The sequence below is a fragment of the Myripristis murdjan genome, chromosome 19, assembly GCF_902150065.1.
Source record: "Myripristis murdjan chromosome 19, fMyrMur1.1, whole genome shotgun sequence".
In the NCBI taxonomy this organism is placed as follows: domain Eukaryota; kingdom Metazoa; phylum Chordata; class Actinopteri; order Holocentriformes; family Holocentridae; genus Myripristis; species Myripristis murdjan.
Genome location: NC_043998.1, coordinates 12,833,410 through 12,858,863, shown reverse-complemented (window position 1 = coordinate 12,858,863; position 25,454 = coordinate 12,833,410). Strand labels below are relative to the sequence as shown.

Here is a 25,454-nt window from a genome sequence, read left to right as displayed (position 1 = left end):
GTTGAAGAACATAGGGTTGTGTATGTTGCTAATATTTAATGTTATATATGTGGATAACATTCATGCCAACTCTAATGTCAAGTTTGCCAACTTAGTTAATGTTTCATAATTATTCGGTTTACACTGGGGGAGCCTAGGATTGAAGGGAAAATGGCCATGCTTTCAGTTTGAGAAAATAATATGGAGGGAACATAAGGCCCGGGGGACACAGTGTGGACCCCTGCAGCTATCACACAACAGGACATTAAATGTGTTGTGGCTGTGGTGGTAGATTGATGTACACAATATACTGAGTTTTTTTTTATTTTATTTAACCCACCTAAATCTCTTCCCATGATCTCTGCTTTCACTTTTTTTTTTTTTTTAATATCTGGAGTGGCCGATCACTAATATCCTCTATGGTTACATTCTGCATCACTTGAAGCTTCTCAGCTGAGGAAGAAAGTTTTTCCTCCTGAAAGTTTCACGAGTCAACTACATTCAGTTAGATCTAATAATAAAGTTTGTTTTCTTCTTGTTCCTAGGCAATAAAGTACATATCCAGATGTTCTTGCTTTTCCTTGTTTACAGTATGAGAACAGTTCAAAATTTAGAAATTATGGATAAAATGTAGGAAATCTCTTTCAATACAGGTTACCAAGCGAATCTCACAAGGATTTCACAAGGGACAGAGGGCACTCTGGCAAATGGATTTAGCATTTACCATGACCAGCATTCCCCTTTAAGAGGACACTGAAAGACAGTCACAGCAAATATCTTGTGGTGATTAATCAGGTTTCTCTCACAGAATAAGGTCAAAGTTATTTAGTGTGCCAAGTAACTCTGCAGTCATAAGTGTTTTCACAACCACAAACAGACTTCTAAGCATTCCAGAACCTGCATGCTACATATTTCTGTCTTCTTGGCTCATCTAGGAGCTGACTGATATCATTTTCATTATTGCCTGAAAATATCTTTGCAGAAGCGGCCCTATTTCCCTGTCACTCAATTACAAGTGACAGGGAAGCGCATGTTGAAGATGACAATGGCACAGCTTCAAAATGCCCAAGTCACCTCTATATAATGAGATACTTATTGGCTTTGACAGACATGAAATACTTGGAAGCAGCAGTTGGATTTGATTGTGTTCTTTGCTCTCCAGCAAAATATAATTACTATCAATCCCTTAGGTGGCGAAAGATGAATGTCCACGACATTGGTGGAGAATTATATTGGAGCATATTCCGTAGTGGCGTGTACCAGAACTGATTAATCCTTTATGATTGAAGAGCGTGTTTAATTACGAGTTATTCTTCTATGCTATGTGTTTGATTCATTCCATCTTGATGCCCTTGCAGAGGGCAATCAGTCTAAAATACTTCATTCTTCAATTCAGGCAACATCAAGCACATAGAACAAAACTACTAAAAGCCAAATGTGAATTCTGGCATTGTGTGAGTGTGGCACGTGATACTTTAACTCATGATACCAAAGTCAACACTCTCCTCTCAGAGCACCACTGAAAAGAAAAACTGGCTTGTCGTGACAGAAGTTTTGAGAAAACTGTGTGAGCATGCGTGGACACATCAACTGCATACTGTACTTCTGTGGTCAGAGTGTGTGTTCATTTGAGTGTGTATTCGCGCGCACACACACACACACACACACACACACACACACACAAATTGTGCAGACTTTCCTTCTTCCAGATATTCAGTAAAGTTCTTCCAGCATAATGATCTACAGTGCCAAAAAACTTTGTACAAGAATTTTCAAGAAAAATAGATTCCTGGTATTCCAGGACTGCAGATTAGGATACAGTCAAAATTCCACTACAAGTTGTAAAATATAATATTAGTAAAGTATGTTAGCCAAAGTTGGATTCATGGATTAATGGTAATGAGACTTGAAGGCTTGTCAACTTAAGTTCATCAACTTTAGGAAACTACATTCAACCGATGGGAGTCTTCGCTGAGCTACAATATTGAAATGAAGCCATGTCACTTTCAGGGTGTCACACTTGAGTTGAGCAAAATAATTTTGCAGAGCTCTTCAAATTGAAGGGCAGAAATACAGAACTGTCTTTTGAAAAAGTATTGTGGCTGTTTCTAGTGGAACTCAAACAAGAGGCACTTGATCTGCATAATGTCCCAGCATTAATTACTATGATATATTAAACATAACCTCTTGTGCTAATTTGATGAATAATTGAGCTATGCATTAATTAGCAAATACTTCTATGTGAATGTACTAACTAACACATGGGTGGTATCAATATGAACATCTTAGAGCATGGGGAAGTTATATGGTAAGATTTCTATCATGTATTCTTCTGGAGTTATTATGTTAACAAGATCATGTGTGCACACAAACATGACATCCTGCGTACCATGTACTATGCTGCAGGGACAAAACATGACAACCAGCCGGCTATATTAGCAAAATACTACCCTAATAGAATATAATATTGAAAAATCCTAAGACAAAAATATCATGAAATCTATTACAATCTGCTCAACTCGGCAACATTAAACGGTGTGCGTGCCTTTACGCTGAAAGGAAAAATTTCTAGGGGAGACACTGTAACCCCGCAACCCTCTCTCTCTCGGGTGGCCAATCAGCAGGATGAAGGGCTTTAAAGCTGCCATTTAAGCCACCGCATCGCCATGGTGATGGTTGTTCCAAGCTGGCATGATTCAGGGAGGGACTGGATCGTCTCATTAGCCAGCTGAAGGTCACCATTGCAGACAACACTAGTGATATTTGGTGACATTTCGCAAGTGGACAGCAACTCCCATTACACCTCACCCTATGGCTGCAGAAAGTTTGGGTGTCGTGTAATTTGAGCTAGAGTACAGCTAATACAGCTAAGTTTATGAACTCCACTTCAAAGCAAGTATGTTGCCTTTAATCTACATCTATTGTTCATGTAGCAATTAAAGAATGAGCGAACAACAATCAGCGTGATACAGTATGGCTGAAATAATTGCCAGTGTCACCACATTATGAAATACCCTCTGCCAGAACAAAATTAAATTGTCCAATACTCTTGAAATCAAGCCATTATCTTTGACAAGCTAATCCTACCAACACACTGTACTCAATGATCCATCATCTGTGTTTGAACACTGGTTCATTAGTCCAGTCGGCACACTGAATATTCCACTGACAGTGTGAGGGTTCGGCAGGGAGGTGTGTGTATGTGTGTGTCTGTCTGTGTGCTCATGTGTGTGTGTGTGTTTGTGTGAGACAGCAAGTGAGTGTGTATGGAGGAGGGCTGGCTGCATGAGATTTGAAGGTTGTGTGTCTGACACTTTCAACGTGCTGTCTCTGATCAGAACAGTGTTGCATATGAATGACCCTCTCCTTACTCACCATGAATGTACAATGCACTAGTAGGTCCCTCCCTCTTTCTCCCTCTCTCTCTCTCTCTCTCTCACACACACACACACACACAGAGAAACTTCTAACTGATAGACTGGAAGTGAATACACTGACAGAACATGTGATTCATTATGGCTGTCACCGCTGTCTTGTCAAGCTCCATTACAGAGTGCGGGATATCTTGCAACACCGTATATTGTATGGCGTGCAATAGACTCAGCAATGATGTAACCGGCCTCTAACCTTGATTGATTTAACATGACGCAGTGGAACATTGGCTATAGCGCTTACTCCCTTTCCCTGTATTAAAAACTATTCTTGCATTGTGCAGGTCACTTGGAAGGCAAGTCACTGCTTATAGCACTCATGGAAAACGATGGAAGCAAATAACACCAAGTGCATAAATACATATGGAAACACTCTCAGGACATATTACTATAGTATGCAATTCCATGCAATATTGATGAACCCGATCAATTATGAATAGGATGTATGGCACTTCCCGACCCACGCTGTATGAGCAAATACTACCATAGCATTATTACTCAGTACAACATATACAGCACATACTGTAGTCTATAGAGGCGTTTCTCACTTATTAAGACTTCATATCCCCTGGCAGTGGTTAAATAGTCGCTTTGCTGTTTGCATGCTTTACTTTTCTTGAAGTGCTATTCCCAAATCTCTCTTTTCTATTTTTTCTTTCTATTTCCCTCAGCTGACTGCAAATATTTGCACAAAAAACACTCTTAATGCGAATCAAACAAAAGACAAAGTGTTATGCTTTTTTTTTTTGCGGTGAATATAAATATCCCTTAATGAATATTTAGAAGGTGCCTGGTGCACCCTGCCCCCTTGCTACTTTTGTCCTGTCATTGTAGTTTGCTGCCTCAAATTCCTGCACGTCACATGCTGCCCCGGGTCCTCATCTGTCCCTGCTCATCTCCATCAAACTCTCAGAGGAGATCCGAACAAGCGCATCAGGAGCAGCTGCAAGCCACGAGTCCAAAACACAGCGGTCGCATCAACTGGCCCTCGCTGCGTCCATCCTTTACGCATATCATTGCCTGTTTACCTGCATTTTAGCATGACTTCAACATCAGACTTCAAGCTCCCATCACTTAACTGCACATTTATCATCGCAGCCCGGCATATCTTCCCTTTAAACACATGACCTGAGACAGCATCTGCTCCGTAAAGAATCTATCTGTGCTGCCCTCACTCCTAGCCAGCAGGCAGGTAACCTGTGCTCTTACCTTCTCCCCCCAGCTTGATTTCAAGGCCCTCCAGGGAGTTGGCCGAGTCCTCCTCCTCCAGGGAGAGCCTTCCAAACAGGCTGCCAGCCATGGTGAACAATACCCTACTACAATGCACACACAGTAACACACCCAGTGTCTGAGGCAGCCTGAGATATCTTCCTCTCTCTCCCTCTCTATCCCTGTTCCTCTCCCTCTTTTTGTCAACCAGCTACTCTCCCTTTCTTCCCTCTCCACCTGCTCTTGACGTTGAGTGTGTATAAGCTATGCCTGACTGAGCGTCTTCCCCTCCGCATGAATGAACTGGAGAGAGAGGGATGTGTGTGCGTGAGCAAAAGAAAGCGGGGGGGTGGGGGGTGTGAGAGGGAGGGAAGTGTGATGCTTTCTTGGGGAGGAGGGAGAAAACGAGGCGGAATGATTTTTCCACCAGCCTTCCCTATGGAGGTTAACTGGGGGAAGGAGGAGCATAAGGTTGGCTTGTAGCGAGGGGGGTCGGTCAGAGAGGAGGTGATGAGGGAGGAGGTGGATTTCTGTGTGGCAATTCTCCATCGTAGGTGACATCACAGGCAGTTACACAGCAGGGCTGGGCAATAAGACAATACCAACAGTTACTGTGATATAGTCTTCCTCAATATAAAAAAAAATGTTCAATAAAGTATTGATCAATTAAAAACACAGATCATGTGGCAAGAATAGAGAAAGGTTTGGTTGTATGCCTGTTTATGCATGAGGAGACACACACAGGAACTGCACGCTGTGTTGCTTTGGAGGCTAAAAGAGATTAGCATGATGCTAACTATTAGCATGCTGGATTGTTCAGATTTCACACAAAAGCAAACAACTGTCTTCAAAGGTGGCATAATAATTATTTGATGCATACTGAGATAATTATTGAATGAAATAATGCATTTCATCATGGAAAAGCGTACATGCAAGCAAAGTGCACTAATTGGGGGCTTTTCAGTTTTGCACTAATTAAGGAAATATGAACTTGCGTAATTGGCAAGAGCTGTGAAATATGTCGTAGTTTCAAATCAAAACTCTCTTTTAAATGGGCTCCGTGCCTGCGCAAAAATAGTTCTGCTAAAAAAAAATCTTCAGTAAAACAGACATGAATTGGTTCTAAGAATCAATTTATTCAGTGTTACTAAAAATGCCAGTCACTCAGACTTAGCCCACAGTCAGTATACAAATTGAGACTGACTGACAGCCCATTAGAAAAAAAAAGAAAGTGCACACTACACATTTAACATCTCTGTAGAATTGATATTCTCCCAACTTAACTCCCTGCCTGTTTCTGTCTGCTCACTGCTGAGATTTAGCACCACACATGATCAAACACTATGAGGCTTTGAGTTCTAGACTTAGCTCGCTGCTAACCAGCACACCCTCCGCAATCAGAGACACTTGATTTCCCAGACCTCCTGCACTTGCCCTTTAATCTTTGATGTCTCTGGATCAAATGTCACAAGAGCTGAGTTAAGCGGAAAGATATGGAAGCGTGGCGATGTATCATGGAAAGTTTAGAGATGAGAGTCAGCGCCTCAAACTGGGAAATAAAGTTCTACTGTAGAAACTTTAATACCAAGTCTGAAAATTCAACCGCTGCTATAAAAATATTTCTGTTTCTACATTTGGCTCCTCATGTTAGCTTTGCCAACCAGTTTCGATGGACAGTTTGATGCCGTTTTATATTTTCAGGTGTCGGGACCCTGACTTTAGCTGCTGTCACAAGCCAGACTGAAAATCTTCACTTCTTGCTCTTATAAATACACAAATCTACACATTTACGCCCCCTGCTGCTGACATTTGTATAAGTTCTACTTGGAGAACACAATTTGCCTAAAGTCGGAGCGTAAATATTTGGCTTGACAGAAATTTGATTCCATTCACTGACTGGCGATGCCAGAAAGCACTTCAAGTTTGTAAATTCGAGTCTATGATTTTTTTGCTAAAATTTTATATTCATTTTATATTCATGAACATGCAATAATGCAAAACGTTTTTCTCTTGAATGTGAAAACATCAGACAACACAATAACTCAATCAAATCAAATCAATCTATTAATTCACTGGTGAACAGAATGATGAGTCAGCAGAATTGATAGCCGATGCATCGATTCAGTGAATGAACTGCAGGATAAACTATTACACCTCGCACACAGTATCTAATTTATGTCGATATGATGAACATAAATGGTCAACACAGTAGCACCCCCACATGGATCGGCTTGAGCACTGCACTCGTTACACTGCAAGAGCTGTCAGTGGGGGAAACACTCATACAGAGATGCTGGATTGCGCAATGCAGCACAGCAACATATTGTCACCAAGGTTAAAACACTGGATCTGTATTCAGATGGCACAGCAATTTCCGAATTATAACATCTGGCTACAACTAGCTACCCAGCTATCAATACGCACTCTGCAGGCTACTAAAACTGCAGCCTGTGTCGATCTAGGCAGCAAGATCTTAAGTAAAAAGCACATCTGCAGTTTTGCTGGTAAAGGAGCCGTGATCCACAAGGGGGCGTTGCATTATAGACATGCACCAGGTTCTGATATCTCACCTGCTGTGACAAAACTATGAAGTTATCTGCCCAGTTCAAAGAAATCTGACTGTTCTTCCCAAAAAAGGTATAAAGGAAAGGAAAAAATAGTTAAATTGAAGTTGAATTAATTGAAGTTGAGACTAAAAATTAAAAAGCAAAATAAAATAAAACATAAATCACCCAGTGGACTAGGAACTTTTCCAGGCAGTGAAGGTTGCCCTTAGATCACCTAACCTTTCAGCTCCACTGCCCCCACCCTCCCATTTCAATGAATATCGATCAGTGTTGGCAGACTCACTTGATGCTTGTTTATATATGCATGTGTGTGTGTGTGTGTGTGTGTGTGTGTGTGTGTGTGTGTGCGTGCACATGAGCAGTTTGTGCTCCAGGCTTGTGCAGATTTGAGTGTGCACGTGCGCACAGTGGTGGATGATACAACAGCAAATCCTTTGAGGCATGACCGATCTAAGACTGGGGTTTTAGCGCTCCATTAGCCAGCTCATTAAGTCACATTAGAGCTCAGGAGACGAGAGGTGCGGCTTGTGCGTTGAAATACCCAAACACCACTGAGCGCCTCGCTCTCTCTGTCTTCCTTTTTCTCTCTCTCTAATTCACACACTCATGCGCACGCCCGCACGAAGACACTCCCTCTGTCACATCACTTACCAGAGTCAGAGCTGGCTGTTGCCACTGGCATTTTGGAAAAAGGCTCCTCCCGGTATCCGCCGCAAAACTTTTTAGGTTAACTAGAGAGAAAGAGAGGGCAAAGAAAGAGAGGGGGGGAACACGGGAAACACTAATGAGGTATTGATCAGAATTATGAATGCAACCTCCCTTGGACATTAGACCACAGGCAAGAATTAAGGGAGAAACGAGAGGAGAGGGAGGGTGAAAGGAAACAAATAAAGGCAGAGAGCAGAGGGGATTCGTCTAAGCCGTGGGGCAAGGAAGAAAATGAGGCAATTCACAAAGGAACATAAATCCTTAAAAAATCCCATTATAAACACAGTCAGTCAGTCTGGTACTTTATAGTTTGTTTTTTTAGCCAACAAGTGCAGCTCATTCCCATTTTAGTCCAAACACGCTCCCACACAACACCAGCATCTAACTTTATTAAAGCCTATTAATAAAATAGCCAGTTGCTCTGGTAACACCCAAACAGTTCATCACTCATCGTGATAAGAAGTAATATTAGCCACAGTTGGAGCGCTTGATTGAGTGAGTGGGCAGATTGGCTAACATCGCCGAGAGAGGGATCTTTGTTGATTCCTTATTGGTCCATTAACACTGAGCAGCAAGAAAAACAAGGAGCATCACAGACAAATTTGGAAGACTCAGCATTCTCTTGACGTAAGATCTAAAAATTGCCACGTGACGTTAAATACACGCAAAGCATAACAATAAGGAATCAAGAGGGGGGTGCAGAAACACAGACATAATGTGGAGGAAAACCGAGACAGACAAAAATACAGCAACACAGAGGGAGAACAGTCAAGTAATTCAGGCGTGTGAGAGAGAGAAAGATCAAACAAAGAACAATAACAAAGAAGAAAGAACAGCTGATGATGGGAGAGAGAGAGAGTGTGGTATCCAAGGATGCTAATTCCTGGTTGCCATGACGATATCCATCCATGGCGAGGCCAGCGCAGTTGTAGCCAAAACACGTTACTGCAAGGCAGGGTCACCGCACACGCCAAACACACTGTCTGTGTGCGTGCGTGTGTGTGTGTTTATCTCAGCATATAAAGCCCATTTCAGCTTCATCAGTGAGAGTGTGATGATGCCTCGTCACACGCTGGGTCTGTCTCATTTGCAAGGAAACTTCCTACCGCTTCGGTGCCTAGTTAAGAACGTTCCCTCTGAGCATGCAATGAATTTTTACACAAGCATATATGATCTTTTATACGCTCCTTGACGCTCAGTTATGGTACAGCCACAGTTTTCAGTTCACCCAGGGCTCCTGTAGGACAGCCAAAGAAACAAAAGAACCACTCGACGTTTCCTTAGAATTTGGCAAATTAAGGAACCTAACCAGAATGCATCCTATGCTTCCTACCGTAATGAGACAATCCCAGGCAGCCATAATTTTCAAAAAATCTTGACTAACTAGGCCATTTCCTTGCAAATGAGACAGACCTTGTGTTTCAGCATGTAAAAAAATATATTAATTTGCCTATTCAGAATTCTGTAATTAAAGGTCAAAATTTCTACCTAAGTGTTAGACAGTGAGTTTCAGATCCCAGTGGTGTCTGATACCTCGGCCTGATGAAGGCGCTGTAATTTAAAGGTCAAAATTTCAAATTCTGAAAGGCACTAGTTTACTAATAGAAGGAGTACTAACTCCTTCTATGAATCCCAGGCAGATGATGCATCTTGCTGCTGACTGGTCCAAGCAGTGCCTGCCTGCATCACTCACAATAAAAGACATGTTGACTTGTCTAGAAGCTGTACATACAGCTACTGGTGTGACATTGAACCTTAGATACATGAGGGGCCCCGGGCGTTTCAAAGCTCTGATCAATGCGGATCAGGTCCTTAATGCCGCATACCAGTCCCCCCGGCTTATCCATGGCATCCAGTGTTTGCACTGGGAAATGACAGAGCTTGTTAAAAGTATGCAGGGAACACATGGCAGCTAAGAAGTCAAAGCCGATTGCCGCAGAGCCTTGGCCATGCTCGAGCTGGGCTGACACACTGGGGGTTTTAAAGGAGGGGGGCATGATCTTCTCTGCTCTCTCACTACGTCACTCCCCCTTGTTCTTATTCGTACCTTCCTGGCGATGTAAGTCAGCCAAGATCTCATGAAGGCTCAGTAGTAAGAGCTGCTGTTTTTTTTCTTGCAAGAAAGCCTGTAAGCCCAATACGACTTTCAACAAGTGCTCAAGCGTTTTCAGCCCAGCCTTAGCTACTTAAAACTTCTGTCAGAGATACCAAGGATCATAAAATTGAAATTTAAGAGAAATAAATGTAAATAAATCATCCTTAGTTGTGGCTGTAATAGATATTTTCTGATTTAATAAGTCATTTTGCTGCAAGTTGCAGGTATGGAACTTGTGAGTCAACCAGTTTATGCAATTATATCTGATGTAATTAGGCGTAACCCCCCCACCACACACACACACACACACACACACACACACATACACAGGCCCTGTGCCGCAGGTGCCTCTGTCTCCATTAAGGTCCCATGTTTCTCTCTGAATTGTGGGGCACAGCAGCCATTACACCACATTCACAGAACTGCTATCATGTTCACATTTCTGCCAATTTAAACAAGAGGCCAGCTGTGTGTGCATGTGTGTGTGCGTGTGTGTTTCTGTGCATGTGTGTTTATGGGTGTGTAGATTTTTAGACATTTATCTGATGTTCTTATCCAAAGCAACTTCCACCGCCTGCAACAACTGACCCGAACTGGAAATAACATGGAATAACAGCTAAGTTTTATTTTTTTTCTGAACGAGGCTGAATAGTCTTTTTATGCTGGACATTGAGGCTAGTTAATTATTTGGTTCAAATTGCTTTGCTCTTGAAGGTTGTTGTGCTTAGAGAGTCTCCCAGCCCCCCCACCCACGCATGCAGCTCATATAGTCAACAACTCCGTCATCCAAGCCTCTCGAAAAGCCAGGAAACCCCTGCTGTGGTAGATAAGAGTGAGTATTTCCTCGTACGTACTGCTCGCATACAAAGGAGAATACTGTAATTTGGAAACTGCAAACGAAGCCGAGAGGCTCGCACTGCATCGTGTTTTGATACGGCATCTTTCAGCACATCTTTGCCTACAGCAATGCCTCGTGTGACCCAGGTGTTTGTACGCCAAGAATAAAGCGCCTTGAGCCATTCTCACGGTGAGGCTGCATCAAAACCTGTACATATGCTCACACACACACACACACACACACACACACACACACACGCACACGCACATACATATGCATGCAGACATACACACCAACAACCAAACAAGTCTTAATCCACACATGCAGGCTGGCGTCAGGCCTAAAAATAACCCTGCGCTCCCACAGGTTCAGCTCCTCTCATTACTTTACAAGGGAAAACGGTCGTATCCAAGACAACCATGAGCAGCCCTTTCCTTTTTTTCCCCCAGCACTTTGCCATGGCAACAAGGAAAAATGCGTAAAATAATAATAAGTTGGAGGGGAACTGAGCTAAATGTGGGTATATTAAAAAGATTTGTAGCATACACTTTGATACACAGTAGCTCTGTAGCGGAGAAAATGATATTAACAGTATGATATGGTTGTAAAATAATTGAAGAAGCAGAGTATTGCATTTCAGCAACCGGGAGCCGTATCGATTTCATCAGAGCTCACCACATCAAAACTTCAGGCTTAACGTGATATTTCACTTTGGTATATCATGGTTAGCTTTCAGCAGCCTTACCTCCATGTAAATACACCAACAGCCTCAGCAACCCTTACTCTTTGTTGTCAAGGTCCTAAACATTCATCAGATATCAAATCAAACACACCCTTTACTCATAGCTGTCAGCTCCTCTGAAATGCTTTCCATCGTAGTTGGTTGATATTTCTGAGCTATTATTTTTGGCGAGGCCCTGAACATGAATGGCAGTGAATCAGGCCCCTGGCAGCGGCCCTAACAGTAATGCTGACAAAGGATAATTGGGGCCGCTGATGTAACTGGCACACTTATGGGCACATTTACATAGGGGTAAAGGTTCTGAAAACGATGTATGTTACACCAAAGTGAAATACCGCTTTAACAGCAGTTTTAGAGCCTAATCTGAAGTCAAAAACTGAAAGCCGTAATTAACGGGTGAAAATGACTCTGGCAAATGTCTCCTACGCTGCTGCCTGATGAACTTGGTTTCAGACATGTTGTGTTTCACTCAAGTGGCCTGAGCAGCGCACTTGAATAAATTTCCCAGCTGTGCCTGATCACACGCTTTATACAGCTCCAGAAATCCAGCAGAGGAGTTTTGCCAGGGAGCACTTGAATGAAATGAACTGAATAAAAAAAGGCCAGGCGCTGGATTCACAAAACCTTCTCGGGGAAAAAAAGACTCTTATTAAGTCAGTTAAGTACTTCATCGATTTATGTATGTAGTTTATGAAGGTTTGGTCTTAAGAAAATGTTAGTAAAGTTTAGTATTCACCCAACATTCTCCATATATTGTTTCCAAAGAAGAAACCTATGGATAAACTGGATTTAAGTAAAGTTCACATTTTTTTCTACAAATCTACATTGTAGTTGAGTCTAAATGGTCCTTAGTCAAATTGTTCTTCACAGGAGTCGTTATTGTATCTTTATCTTCCATTCAAATTTGTTCAAAGTCTTAAAGGGTTATTTGCTACATCTTTTAAACCAAGCTTAGGATATTGTAAAGTTTAGCCATTTGTACCACTAACATTTCCTTCTGAAAGGTCGCAGGAGTGGATATAAATTTATGACCCAACAAAAGCTTTATTAGTGCAGCCAGCAGAGCATAGCACTTCTTCAAATGGATATATTTAAATTAGTAATGATAAATTTTGAATGCTTTTGCGCTTGTTAAAATTGTAGCTGCATGGCAGGCTGAAGTTTTTGAAAAAAAAAACAAACAAGAAAACTGTGTAAGAGATTAAGGTAATCTTAAAGGAATATTCCAACATTTTGGGCAAAATTCACTTTATCCAGCTTCCCCAGAGTGAGACAAGATGTTTGATACCATTTTTACCTCTGCACGTCCACTAGTTCAGTTCCTATGGGTAGCATTTCACGTTAGCTTAGCATAAAAACTTGAAGTCTCTGGGAGTTGTTAGCCTGGCTCCATCAAAGTGAAAAAATAAATCTTACAGCAACTCTGAAGCTTATTTACACAATTTATCACATGTATTTGAAATACATGTCATGGAAATTTTAAGAAATAGGAGAAGTTAGATGGAGGAACTGTAATCATTGAACACATTTATCCCTCCGGCTATAGCAGTGATCTATTCATCACTGGGGATACAGTTAAATCTGGCACAAATAAACTTCCTCTATTATTCTTCTATTATTATTACTTTTTTTCCGCTGGGCATACAGAGGTGAAAATGGTATCGACCATCTTGTCTCAGTCTGGGTAGGTGGGAAAAAGGGTATTTTTCCCAAAACGTTGTAGTATTAGTATAGAGTATTCCTTTAAGAAAATATTGGTGACAGAGTCCTTTTACTTGGTGAATTTGGCTCCAAGTACCTCGACAAAAGGTGTCGACCAGCAGAGACATTCTAATTATAAAAGGAGGCTGTGCACGCCATCAGTTCACAATGGGAAAGTTTTAAATGCTAAAGTTGGCAGCATGTCAATATAAGACACACTATCAGCTAATCACACTTTCAGATTTTGTGTAGCCGCAAAACTTTGATAATTATGACAGATGGCACAAGTAGGATGCCTGAGATGACAGTGTACACTTACCATTTTAACAGCATGGGTTGACTCAAAATAAAATGTGGTAATCTTTCTTTTTCTAGCGGTATGGATAGCACAAGTTTGCAAGCCTTTTTCTGTGGCACTAATGTCTAAATCTTAAGACTCTAGATTGTATACGATTTAGCAATGTCCCTAAATATGTAAAGTAAATTACGATGCATACACCAGAACATCAGGTATTGGCATCTCGCCATTCAAAGAGATAGTGGCCTGGTTTTGTTGGTTGTCATTCTACTGCCGGGGGCACTTCAGAGATGGTGCCTGCATGTCTCATCTCCTTTTAAAAAGTGTCCCTGTCACCAAGTTGTTTTTTTCTCTTTTTTTTACTGCAGTGCTGTCAAACTAATCTCTTAACTCTCGCAAAAACAACATGAAAATAATTGGGTTCAACTCCTCTGGGCCAAGGAACCCCAAATGTCTATACACATCCAGAAAAACAAAACAAAACTGTGGAGATCCTCTGAAGAAGGGGACAAATTCAAATGCAGTTTGAACCCAGTCATTGCAGTAATAGTTAGATGAGCTGCAAAATAAAGCTGTGTCATAGTCCCCTCATGCATATTGATACACATAAGGTGTTACTACCCGGCAGCAAGGAGAGACAGCCTGCAAAAGAGCATTTAAGGTCTGTTTCGCTGGTAAGGACTACGCTCAAACGTAAAGGTTATTGTGAAACTCTATCATCACTTGCCTTGGAAAAACAAATTGGATGTGATTAACCCTTAACTAACAGCACAGGGCAGTATGAGATGCCTCAGCCACCGCAGCACCTGAGCGTGCCTGCAACAGCAAGAAATCAAGATTCTTCTTCAATTCATCAACTGTTCTCTGCTCTGAATTAATTTAGATTCCACTCCTTTTATGTATGCTGCTCTATTACAAAAGGGACATCTTCTCTTTAAATGAATTTTAGGTGATAAAAAGTTTTAACATCATCACTAGATTTCCCTCGGCAACCAGACTTCCTCTAATAAAAGTTGATCAAGTCAGTGATGCTGGTCCTCTGTCTCCCTTAGCTGATGTGAGCTGTAATTAGCGCAATTAGAAATGAATGCAGTGTACATACCACTGAGAGGCTAAAGGACTCGGGCTAAGAGCTGCAAGCCACCCAAGGGAGGCGCTCACAATCACCACCCTGCCTGTAATTCAGTCAAGGCCCCTGCTGCTTTTGTCATATTTTCAGAGGGAGAAGCCATGACGGAATAGGGATAAATGTAGTCACTGTTTCAATGTCACCCAAATCTCCCGAGAGAAAGTCCGGGAGCCAAGGCCAGAATATTACCGAGCCTGTCCCTGCCATTAGGGCTAGACTGATGTATCACTTTGCCAACGTATGTGGCCAATACTGGCCAGTTATTAAATATCAGCCAGTCATTGCCGTGCAGTGCTGATATGAGTTTCCTTCCTAACCTGTGACAGCTACACACACAGCCTGCAAACCCTGCAAGGAAATGTCCTTTGCACATTTTGTTATTCATTTAATTGCTCGTTAATGGTCTAATAAATGAATTCTTCTAGCCAGTAATGTATTCCAGAGTTTCCCCCACCACTGAGTAGGTGAAGTGGGTCACCCTGCCTCAGGGAGCTGCTTACTCCTAAATAATTTCATTAGGTTGGGTTTCAGTGGGAAGATTTAGTGTCCCATGATGGTCTAAATGCTGATTCAGAGGCTTTTCCAGCCTGATAAGGATACAGCTCTAGGAAAAATGCTGAATACTTGTCATTTTTTGCATATAAATGGTCAAGTTTTAGGATACTATATATCGGTGAAGAATTGCAGCATACTCTCTCAATACAAAATCAGTTCCCACACCCCACCTCTCAAAAACTCACATTGGACAAACCCTGTATAGAAGTCCAATAATGAAAATGGCACTGCACTATAGGGAGGATGTAGCAGTCGCTATGGTAATGGCTTGTGTATATGCAGATCTGCGTCGAAGGGGATGAGGTGGCAGGTGTGTGAGTAAGTGGGCAAGTCATGTTTATGAATGAGACCATAGGGGTTGGGGGGGAAAGATGCTGAGGCTGTGTGCACCACTGCTGATTAATCTCGATGTTGACTCGCCATGGAAATAACAGCGAATGGGACCTACCTCTGGAGCCTTTCTCTGCCAACGTCAGAGGATTACAATTCCTGTTTCACGCAGTAGTTATTCAGTCGGTGGAGAAATCACAGCAACAAGAAGCTGCATTGTTAGTAGACTGGTACACAGTCAGCCTTTTCCTCAAGCCTCAAATATGGAGCTCTGGAGTGAGCAATAAAACCGAACAGTATCACAGTCTGCCCATGCCATTTACTGTTTAAGATTTCTTGTTAAGAGCATATCTGAGCTCAAAGCACATAACCCCAACTGACCTTTATTATAAATAAGATCTGGCCAGGGATCAGGGGTCAGACAAGGATAATTCTTTGAATTTTCCTGAATTTGGGGTAGATTATTAGTATAATGTTTAGTGGCTCAGATATGTGCTGGTCAAGTCCACAGAGCCATGCTTGTGATTTGATTGGAATTTCTGTCTTATAAATTACAAAATGTATTTGTATATGCCTCAAAGAATGCAAAATGAAGGGCATATTTTCAAAGTCTAACGCCTCCCACTGCAAGCACAGTACTTCAAACGTTCAAGAAGTGCTTAGACAGTCTTTCTGTCAAGGTAGAACCAGGCCTGCTCGTCCTTGTAGCCAATTCCCAAGGCTGTCAAAAGCAGGGAAATTTATGTTAAAGCTCCCACTTCCCAAACAGCAACCATTAAGAATGCTGAAGTTCCTTTAATCCATGAAAAAAGCTCTCTGAAATGAGACCTATCTGACTACAGTTTGATATGAAAATCCACCAGTGGGATTTTCAAGCTCTTATCTATAAGTGACTATTAAGTGTGGAGTTTTTATTAGGGCCCGAGCACTGGAACAGTGCGAAGCCCTATTGTTATTGCTTCGTTTTTTTTTTTTTCTTCTTCTTATTATTATCTCGTGTCATTAGGCCTTAATTTGACCCCCTAAACATGCTCAAAAACTCACCAAATTCGGCACGCAGGCCAGGTCTGGCGAAAAATTTGATAAAATGGACAAACGGACCCCCTAAGTGCAAAAATGGGCTCGGTAGCGCCACCTAGGCACACAAAGGCAGCCGCTGCGGGCCACAGGAATGTGATACAAACACCAAACCAACGCCGAAATGTAGGTCTCATCAAGCCCTACAAATCACGCGCTGACACCCCCGACCTAAAATCAACAGGAAGTCCGCAATTTGCGTTGGAATGTTCACGTTCACACCCAAAATTCCGCTTTGAACAAAATCTTTCTCCTCCCAGGGCGTAAATGTCAGCGGCTTGAAAATTTAACAGATGACAGAGGACACAGTGCTGAACAAAAGTTGCTAAAGACTTGTTATTCATTCGAATCGTTTGGATTTTATAAGCCCTCCAAGTCGGAGTGGCCAGAGCCAAAACCTCATTTTTTCCCATGGAGTTTGGTGGGAAGAGACTGACTTTTGGCACTAATTAAGCCCCTGGAGTCTAAAGTAAAAGTCTGACGGCTTTGAAAACTATGCAGATGGAAAGAGGACAAAAATTCCTACAAAAATATGTAGTTTTGATGTGGATTGGACCAAGTTTGTGGGAGCTGTGAAGAGTTTTAAAACGTTTTTGACTCTGGTGTGCTCTGCTCTGCACTCTGCCTGGACATGTGACTCACTCTAGCTGCCTCAGGAATGCGCAATACACACCCATTGTAAGAGCTCAGAGGGAGCAGAAAACACTCTCAAACTGAAACTGCCATAACTCAAAAACGGTAAAAGATAGCAAAATCATGTAAATGGGACATTTATAGATCCGAGTCTCGTGACTCGTTTAAACTTTGAATCAAGTCTGTCACTCAAACAGTGACCGAGCTGTGACGCCTCAAACAGGGGTGGGTTTTCTGGATTTCTCCACTGGATTGAATGAGGATTTCTCTGTCTGCCTGCATTTTGGTGTGATCATGCCACAGCTGCCAGTACTCAAGTCAGTCACACACTAGGACATGCTAAGGGCGCCATCTGCTGGAGGGGCGCTGCTAGTGGCCAGAGGGGCACCAGCAGCAAATGTACTACCAGTGGGTTTTTGTTGGTGTCGTGTGTGTGTGTGTGTGTGTGTGTGTGTGTGTGTGTGTGTGTGTGTGTGTTTGTGTGAGTGAGTGTGTGTGTGTGTGTGTGTGTGTGTGTGTGTTTGTGTGAGTGAGTGAGTGAGTGAGTGTGTGTGCCTGCATTTTGGTGTGATCATGCAGCAGCTGCCAGTAGTCCTGTCGGTCACACACTAGGACTTCCGCGGCCTTTCAAAATAAAAGCCCAAAACTCTTTCAAAATAAAAGCACCGAAAAATACCCTCAAAACTGGCACAAAGGGACGAATTATCTGCACTTCGACATGCGCGCCGTCCCCGACGTGCACGGGGGGGCGAGGGCCCGTCCAACGCTGCTTGTTTTATTTTATTTTTTTAAACTGTGCAACATGCTTATCGTGATAAGAATGTAAATTTCAAAAGACTGTTTCAAAACAACATAATGTCATTCCCTGGGCTACATCATAACCTGTGTAACCTGTGAGTTATCACCTTTCATGCTTTCAATGCCTGAGCAGAAAGATCAGAATGAACTGCATAACATTCTATCTAGAGAATGCAGTCTTTGATAAAGGCTGAAAATCACAAAATTACACTTTGAACAAAGTTTTCTCTTATGCGCCATTATTATTCACAGCCACTGTGTTGTCTGGTACAAAGAATCAAACTAGATTTTTTTTTACAACTGGCAGCAGACTTCAGTGAGTTATACACATTTAGCCTCAAATGTGTGTGTCTGATAATGCCTGATATGTGTTTATCAGGTATAAAGCTATTAGTTCTAGAAATCTGAATTTAAAGTTATGCTATTGTTATTTATGACAGTGAAACTAAGGGAAAAGCTGTCAAAACTTGCCGCATTTCAAAAACTGCTGAAGGCACTCTCATTCCTCTCCCCCTCCAAGAAATCTCAGGAGCATCGATAGTACACTAGTCGTACTCCATCTGTACACAGTGTGCTGCAGTTAGATACTGCCTATGCAGTCACAAGTGTATCAGCCATCTCTATTACTATTGAAAATACAATATTTCCCTCCAGCTGGTAGGGGTTCTTCTGTTATTTCCTCTGGTGTGATACAATGTTGTTACAGAGTGACAGTCAAAAAAAGACAATTTCATGGATGATTCAACAAAACTGACATGGCATACAGACTAACAGGCATGTCGTCTATATTGAGAGGCCTTTCAGCAAATTAAACTGATGGATATTCAAAGAAATCAAAGTATGAACCAAGGGATATAAGGTGTATTTCCCCTTTTCCAGCATTAGGACAGTTTGTGTCTTGTAAAGATATGATTCTAAGTGAATGATAGAAAACTCTCAAATTTAATACATATTAGCTAAAAAAAAAAAAAAAAAAAAAAAAAAAAAAGGTCTACTACACTAATTAGAGGTCATGTGGAAGATTTTTCATCTATAAGTAATAAATTAATTCTCTACTTTAATCCTTCACCCTGTCCGATATTCGACACATTTTTGGGTGGAATAGCCTATAGTAGTCCAAAAACCATAAACATCATGAACTTTTCATTTTTCAGAAATGTTAGAGCACAGTGTAACTCCTCTGTGCTGAGGACTTGTCTGGATGGGGTAGACGCTACAGCAGACGCACCTGCCCTTCAACTGCGGTCCACCCCACTGAATCAGCGGTGCGCGTCCCCGAACGTGTGCGCATGCGCAATGGCCATAAACAGGTGCATGACGTCCACACAGTCCTTGTCCTCAACATCATTCTTGAATTCATCTCCTGCTCTCCCGTGGAGCAGACAGCAGCGCGGAGTTAGAAGCGACTGATGCAGTTTTAAACACCTGTGTTTCAGCAACAATCGTTTGCAACTCCGCAGCCTCAATTCAATATTGAGCAAAAATATTGACATGAAAAATACATGTTTATGTACCTGGGCTGCGTTATTCAGACAGCCGGGAGGTGCACGAGCGCATGGCTGAGGTCATCTGTGGCTCTCGGGCGCTAAAACGAGCCTGAACGTGCGCTAAAATGGTGCGTGGCAGGATAAGCTGCTCGAGGTCCGATAATGAGTGAGCTTTGATGTCGTTGCCACGAGTGATAGCGCTTAATCTGTTAACGACTTCTCACTTTAATAGGAGAGACTCACGTGAAATAAATAATGTGCGACTGCGTACACAAGCAGGCACCTGGCAGGGCGCTGGGCTGCCTTTGGAGAGCCTCTACATGACAGCGACGCTGATGCTGACCACAACACCGCGGTCCCTGCTTGGAAAACACAGCAAAAGGCTGAAGACGCTCACCTGCCCGGTCACCTTTATCCCGCTGTTTCCTCGGCGTGAGATGCAGCAGGAGCTCTGGACACGATGTTGTCTTCACCGGTCGACACGCAGTTGTGGAGCCAAGCAGGTCTTGTTGAGGCTATGCAGACACTTTGACAACACTAAAGGCTACAGCAGCCCACACAAACTGCTATCTTTAACTAGACCTCACCTAAAATAACTCACGTACACTTACACACTCCGCGCTCCATTGATCAAAAGCCAGCTAGACTGTTGTGTACACACTAATCTCCCTCCTACAGGATGTCAGGGCTGGTTTAGCAGGCACAGACCCGTCGTGCTTTGGCAGATCTGTGTGAAGTTGTATCTACAGCCGTCGATATGCACACATACGAGAGAAGCAATAAGATAAACTTGAAAATGTCTGCCTCCTAAGGTTGTACCGCCATCTAGTGTCGACAATAGCAGGTACATTTGGCCTTGGGTGGCATCAGGGAATAATAATTATGTTATCATATACACACATACACATATGTGGGGAGTAAAGAAATGTATAGATAATGATAATGATATAAAGATAATAATAATAATGATGATGATGATAATAATAAAGAGGATCCACAATAGAAGTAAAAAAGAAATTGCACAACCCAATTTAAGATAAACAAAAAAAAAAAAAAACAGTTAAAGCAAGACTATAAATGTAAGTTTTCCAATGGGATTTAAAAGAAGTGATTCATCTGTTTTAATAGTAAAAGGAAGGAGGAGGAGGAGAAAAAAAAAAAAAAAAGGACAGGATACCAAAGCATATAGTCTGTTCAACTGTTTATTCTAAAGTCATTGATTTTGGTACAAATTATTTACATTTTTGGCCAAAGGACAAACAAAAATATTGACACTAGGCAGGAGAGGAGGGGGGTTATGGGAGGAGGTGGGAGCAAGGAGGGACTGTAAGAGATTTGCATGCACATTAAATAATCAAACAAAGAGCCACGCAGTCCAGTGCAGGTTGTCTCGTGAGCATCCCAGTGTTTTATTGACAACTGATCGATCGGGGAATCGGGAGGTGGAACTGATGGTGGTGTGAATTGCCACTGGAGTCAGTTACCACTGATCACTATACTCCGAGCTGCAAGGAAGGAGAAAGGCAAAAGGCAGCTTGATTAATAGACTGTCATATTTGCCGCATCTTAATGCGCAGTCAATGTGTTTTGCAGACTGGCTCTGACAGATTGCCAGCTCAAATGTCAGAAAATGCTATGGCGATATGATAAATAAGCTCTGCAGACCCACAGATAATATGCCAATCAATAGAGGCTAACACAGTCAGGAAGAAGAAGAATAGAAGCAACAACAACATTGTAATCCTACATTGTTGAGAGCAGTCAGGCAATGGACATATTTAGTCACAGATCAATATATCATTTGCCAGAATAATTGGGTCAATATTAGCCTCTTATTAGGTATTGGATATTGTCTAGTCAGTGTTGTCCACTGCCGATACAGTGAGGCCCTTCCCTGCTACATAAAAACACTGTAAAAACTCCAATGATGCTGTTTTCTTTGCAGTTTATTTGCTTTAAGGAGCAGCTAATGCTAAAATAATTTCATTATTCTGGGATTCAGTAGAAAATTGTAATGTCACAGGATGCTCTAAATGCTGTTTCAGAGACTGCTCCATGCTGCCAACATTAAAATCCTTAGGGCAAGAGTGAATACTTAGAATTTTTCATATAAAAATGGTTAAATTTGAAGATAAATTGGCACAAAATATGAGTTACTGGTGACTTCAGTCTAAAATTATCAGTACTGGCCTCAAAAAAACCCTTATTGATCAAACCCAGACGTTTTCCTCTCATGTGCTGCTCTTCTCACCGTGGCTCAGCGTCCTGATCTGAATCGGCACCAAACAGCAGCCACGCCACTGCCTGCTCGGGGGTCGACCTCTTCCCATACCTGAAGAAAATCAAAACACCAGTATATTATGATCGTAGCTAAGCACCTCTAGATGTGCACTTTCACGTATTAGACCCCACTCGGCCATGCAGAAACAGGCATGTCACCACCTGGCACTCTGAGGTGACCGTCCCCAGCTTTGCTATGAATTTCAAATATGGGTCGTCTTTTTCCAAGGGTCATCAAGCTGTGAACAAAGCACGCAGGCTGTATACACCCGGCTCAGTCTTTATCAATAACACTTGTAAGCTCAGTCCCAACAGGGTCCAGTCACAAATCAACTCTGCAATTACCTCAGAGAAAAAAGGAATTTTCAGTCTACTGCCCATTGCCTAGCAAGGCAAGAGTAATGGGCTTCTCCAAGTTTTTTCTTTTAAACTCTCTGTACTAAAATCAATGGCTGGCTGTTGAAGAGTGAGGCTGCCTTTGTGTGTGGAGCAAGGGTTTGAACTGTATGGCACAGTGGAGTGCACTGACACATCCAGCCCCTTTAATGATAGGCCAGGCGGGTTAATGGTGACAATACCACCATCACAGGGGGAATTGCATGCCTACTCGTTCCTCCACTGCAGCAATAGAATGCATTTAAAGTATTTGTATAATAAAATATCTTTTATTATTATGCATGTGTGAGGGAATATGTGTCACATATTTCACAAAGATAACTTAAAATATCATGGAATAGTAGTGTTTTCTGCTCTGATCCACATTTACATCAGACTTTAAGAAAGGTATTATGCGTACGGTGTTAAAGGGACCAAAAGAGATTCTGCACTGCACCTTATTATACAGTAAACTACCTTGTTGTCTAGGGTATGTTCTCTTGGGCTGAATACTTAAAAAATGCATTCAGGTATAGCAAATTGTTACCTCATTTGTAATCAGCAACATAATCCAAGAAATGACCCAAACTCAGTCATTTATTATAATTACTTTGCCATATTAAAAGTAAGTAGTACCGTTACAGATTTTAAAAAGTGTTCAAACCTTCAAAATTGAGGACATTTATTTGTGGTTTGCATACATTACATTACAATACAACATTAATTTTTATAAAAATGCACAACACCCACCATGGTTAAATAGTGTGCAAAGCAAAGTCTAGGCAGAAAGCAGGACGTTCTTGCTTTGATTATAAAAGTAATCCTGTAATTTTTCATCATTGTCTGTAATCAGAACACGTAGTTTTCAGGTAATGCAACAGAATGCTGTTAATTTTGCATGTGTTTAGAATTTCTAACAGCATTACAAATATACTGCTGCTACTCAGCCATGATGTTCACAGGGTTAGAAATGATCGGTTAATGGCTACAAGAAGGAAGAAAACAGAGATACTTGTTTGTCTGGTGTTGCAGCGAGCCTCTGCTAGAGCTGCTCAGTTGCGGGTCACAAGGGAACCATTATTACAGGCTTATATCAGATCTGAACTTTATCCTTCAGCTGGAGGAAAACCAGGCTCTTCTCCTAACCCTCATTATTTCTCATAACAAGCACAACAATGTATGATAAGTTAAGTCTAATGACCTAAGTGCACTCACTGCCTGGCTTGCCAAACAAGAAGTGAACTCTTGACCAGTTCAGCTCCTTGATCTACGGCAGCAGGCTGACCCAACGTGCTTGATACCATGCCGAGTGTCTATCTGGCTGACCCCACACCCGACCAGAGCAGAGGGTGACAAGAGGATAGAATAAAGTAGATCAAAATAAAATGAAGACTTGAATCCCTTTCATTGTTGAAAATCATTTCTAATGTCCAACTGTCGCTATAATTAGCCTAAAGGGTGGAAGTAACGTCTTACATTTACTCCACTTACTATAAATGAATAGATTGTACATTTTTTTGAGTCCGTAATTTTTCCTTCACTTAACTTTTTTTTTTTCTCAGTGTTTTAAGTATTGTGCTTCATTCGATTTCAAATCCCTTCAAGTCCATGGTACAAATATTGTATGCTCTCCCTAAGCAACAGAAACTGCACCAGTGTAATTCAACCAAATGTGGAGGCATTCGCAGTGAACAGTCAGCCAGTAAATAAGAGGAAAAAAAGCTTGGTTTTCAATTGCTTTCGCATTTCATTTTGTATTTTCTATTTTTTTTCCCAATTAAAATAATCTAGTTTAGGTCTGCCCTGTTGCTTTAAGAATTTAATGACACAGATCTCATGTGACAATGTTGTAGCCCAGAAGCTTTTGTACATTTTAAATTGCATACTTTTTTGCTTTTGCTCAAGCAGATTTTTACAACTACCGAGGGTAAAACTTTCAGTAGGGTAACAGTACTTCTACTGGGGAAGAATATTATCTTCCACCCCTGACCCTAAAAGCAAGCTGCACAGCAAATTTTCCAGTATTAATAAGTGTTGACTTTTCTGTAACAATTTCTTGTAGCTGGCAAATATTGATCGGAGAGTTGCTTGTCCACTTATACAACAATATGGCCTTGGGTTTGGTGTCTAAACCAGGCCTATCTAAAAGTGGAAAAATGACTTGGATTCTGGAATGGTTAAGTTTAATTTTTAAAATTGAAGATTTTGCTGTAACTACATGACAGTGAAAGCCTGGAAGAGGAAAATAAAATCCTGATAAAATTATTTTGTATCATAGGAAACCAACATGTTATGATATCTCATTCTGAATTTAGTTGACTCACCTCTGTCTGGTGATGAGGTTGACATAATGCCTGAGAGCTGTGTGATATCTGGCCCATTCATCCGGTGATGCGTTGCTCCCCGGGGTCTCCGGTTTGGGAGGATAGGCGTCTGCAAAGCTGTTCAAACACACCAGCAGACAAACGACGAGCGCCGCAAGCATCATCCACGGTCTCAGCATGATGGCCATCTGAGTAAGAGGAGGAGGAGGAGGAGGGAGAGGGAGAGGAGGGGATGCTGCTGCATGATTTTCAACCAGATTCTTTACATGAAGCCCCAAAAGTTCAGAAACCTAAGAAAACTCTTGAATTAACTTCCATAGAGGCAAAATGGTGACTTTTATTATGTTCCGCATTCTGTTTAGACAAGCAAGTTCGGTTAATTTCGTTGTAAAATGTCCCTGAGCTGTTAAGCTGCCTTATTTTGAGATAAAAATGCATCATGAATTCAGCACGAAAATCTGTGCAAGATGCGTTTGAAAATGCAAGATGCAACAACATAAAGAAGTGGGATGACTTACTTTTTGTGGTTGGCTCCTGAAGTAATCGCCTCAGTTGTGCCCAGTGTTGCTCTTCTCCCCTCGTTTCACAAGGTTATATAGTGTGGGACGGATACCTGATGCGCACTGTTAACCACACCCCTGGCTTTTTCCTCCAACATCTATCTGTAAAGGGTCACTTATCTCTGCTCCAGCTGGTGGGCACAGACATTGAGGATTCAGACCTGCGAGCCATTATATTGCTTTGAATATTTGACTTTGTCTAAAGCTGATAGTTTAATGATGTTTATTCCCTAGTGGCGGCGTTCACCTGCGCATCTGCAGGGCATTACGAGCGGTGATCATTAATCATGATGTCGCAGCCATAAAAGCAATTATCTAATAAAGTCAGTAAAGGACAG

The 25,454-nt window shown here is 41.8% G+C and overlaps 2 protein-coding genes across 3 annotated transcripts in view; both read right to left on the bottom strand.

Moving 5' to 3' along the window:
* The window catches only part of mpp2b (MAGUK p55 scaffold protein 2b), a 44,676-nt gene extending 24,490 nt beyond the window's left edge, over window positions 1-20,186 (bottom strand). Inside the window, exons 1-2 of one of the 2 annotated variants that reach the window (XM_030078286.1) lie at window positions 19,975-20,186; window positions 7,838-7,917 (exon numbers count right to left, since the gene is read on the bottom strand). In XM_030078286.1, coding sequence (XP_029934146.1) covers window positions 7,838-7,868 — 31 coding nt within the window. In that variant the 5' untranslated portion in view covers window positions 7,869-7,917; window positions 19,975-20,186. Of the gene's footprint in view, window positions 1-4,619; window positions 4,906-7,837; window positions 7,918-19,974 lie in introns of those variants that run through there. The other variant, XM_030078285.1, reaches the window with a different exon arrangement.
* Window positions 20,187-21,824: 1,638 nt separating this feature from the next.
* On the bottom strand, window positions 21,825-25,137 carry pyyb (peptide YYb). Its single transcript, XM_030078287.1, has 3 exons — window positions 25,075-25,137; window positions 24,557-24,744; window positions 21,825-21,909 (listed from the first exon to the last, which is right to left on the bottom strand). Exons 2-3 carry the CDS (start codon window positions 24,742-24,744, stop codon window positions 21,825-21,827), a joined length of 273 nt encoding a protein of 90 aa, XP_029934147.1. The 5' UTR covers window positions 25,075-25,137.
* Between the last annotated feature and the right edge of the window lie 317 nt (window positions 25,138-25,454).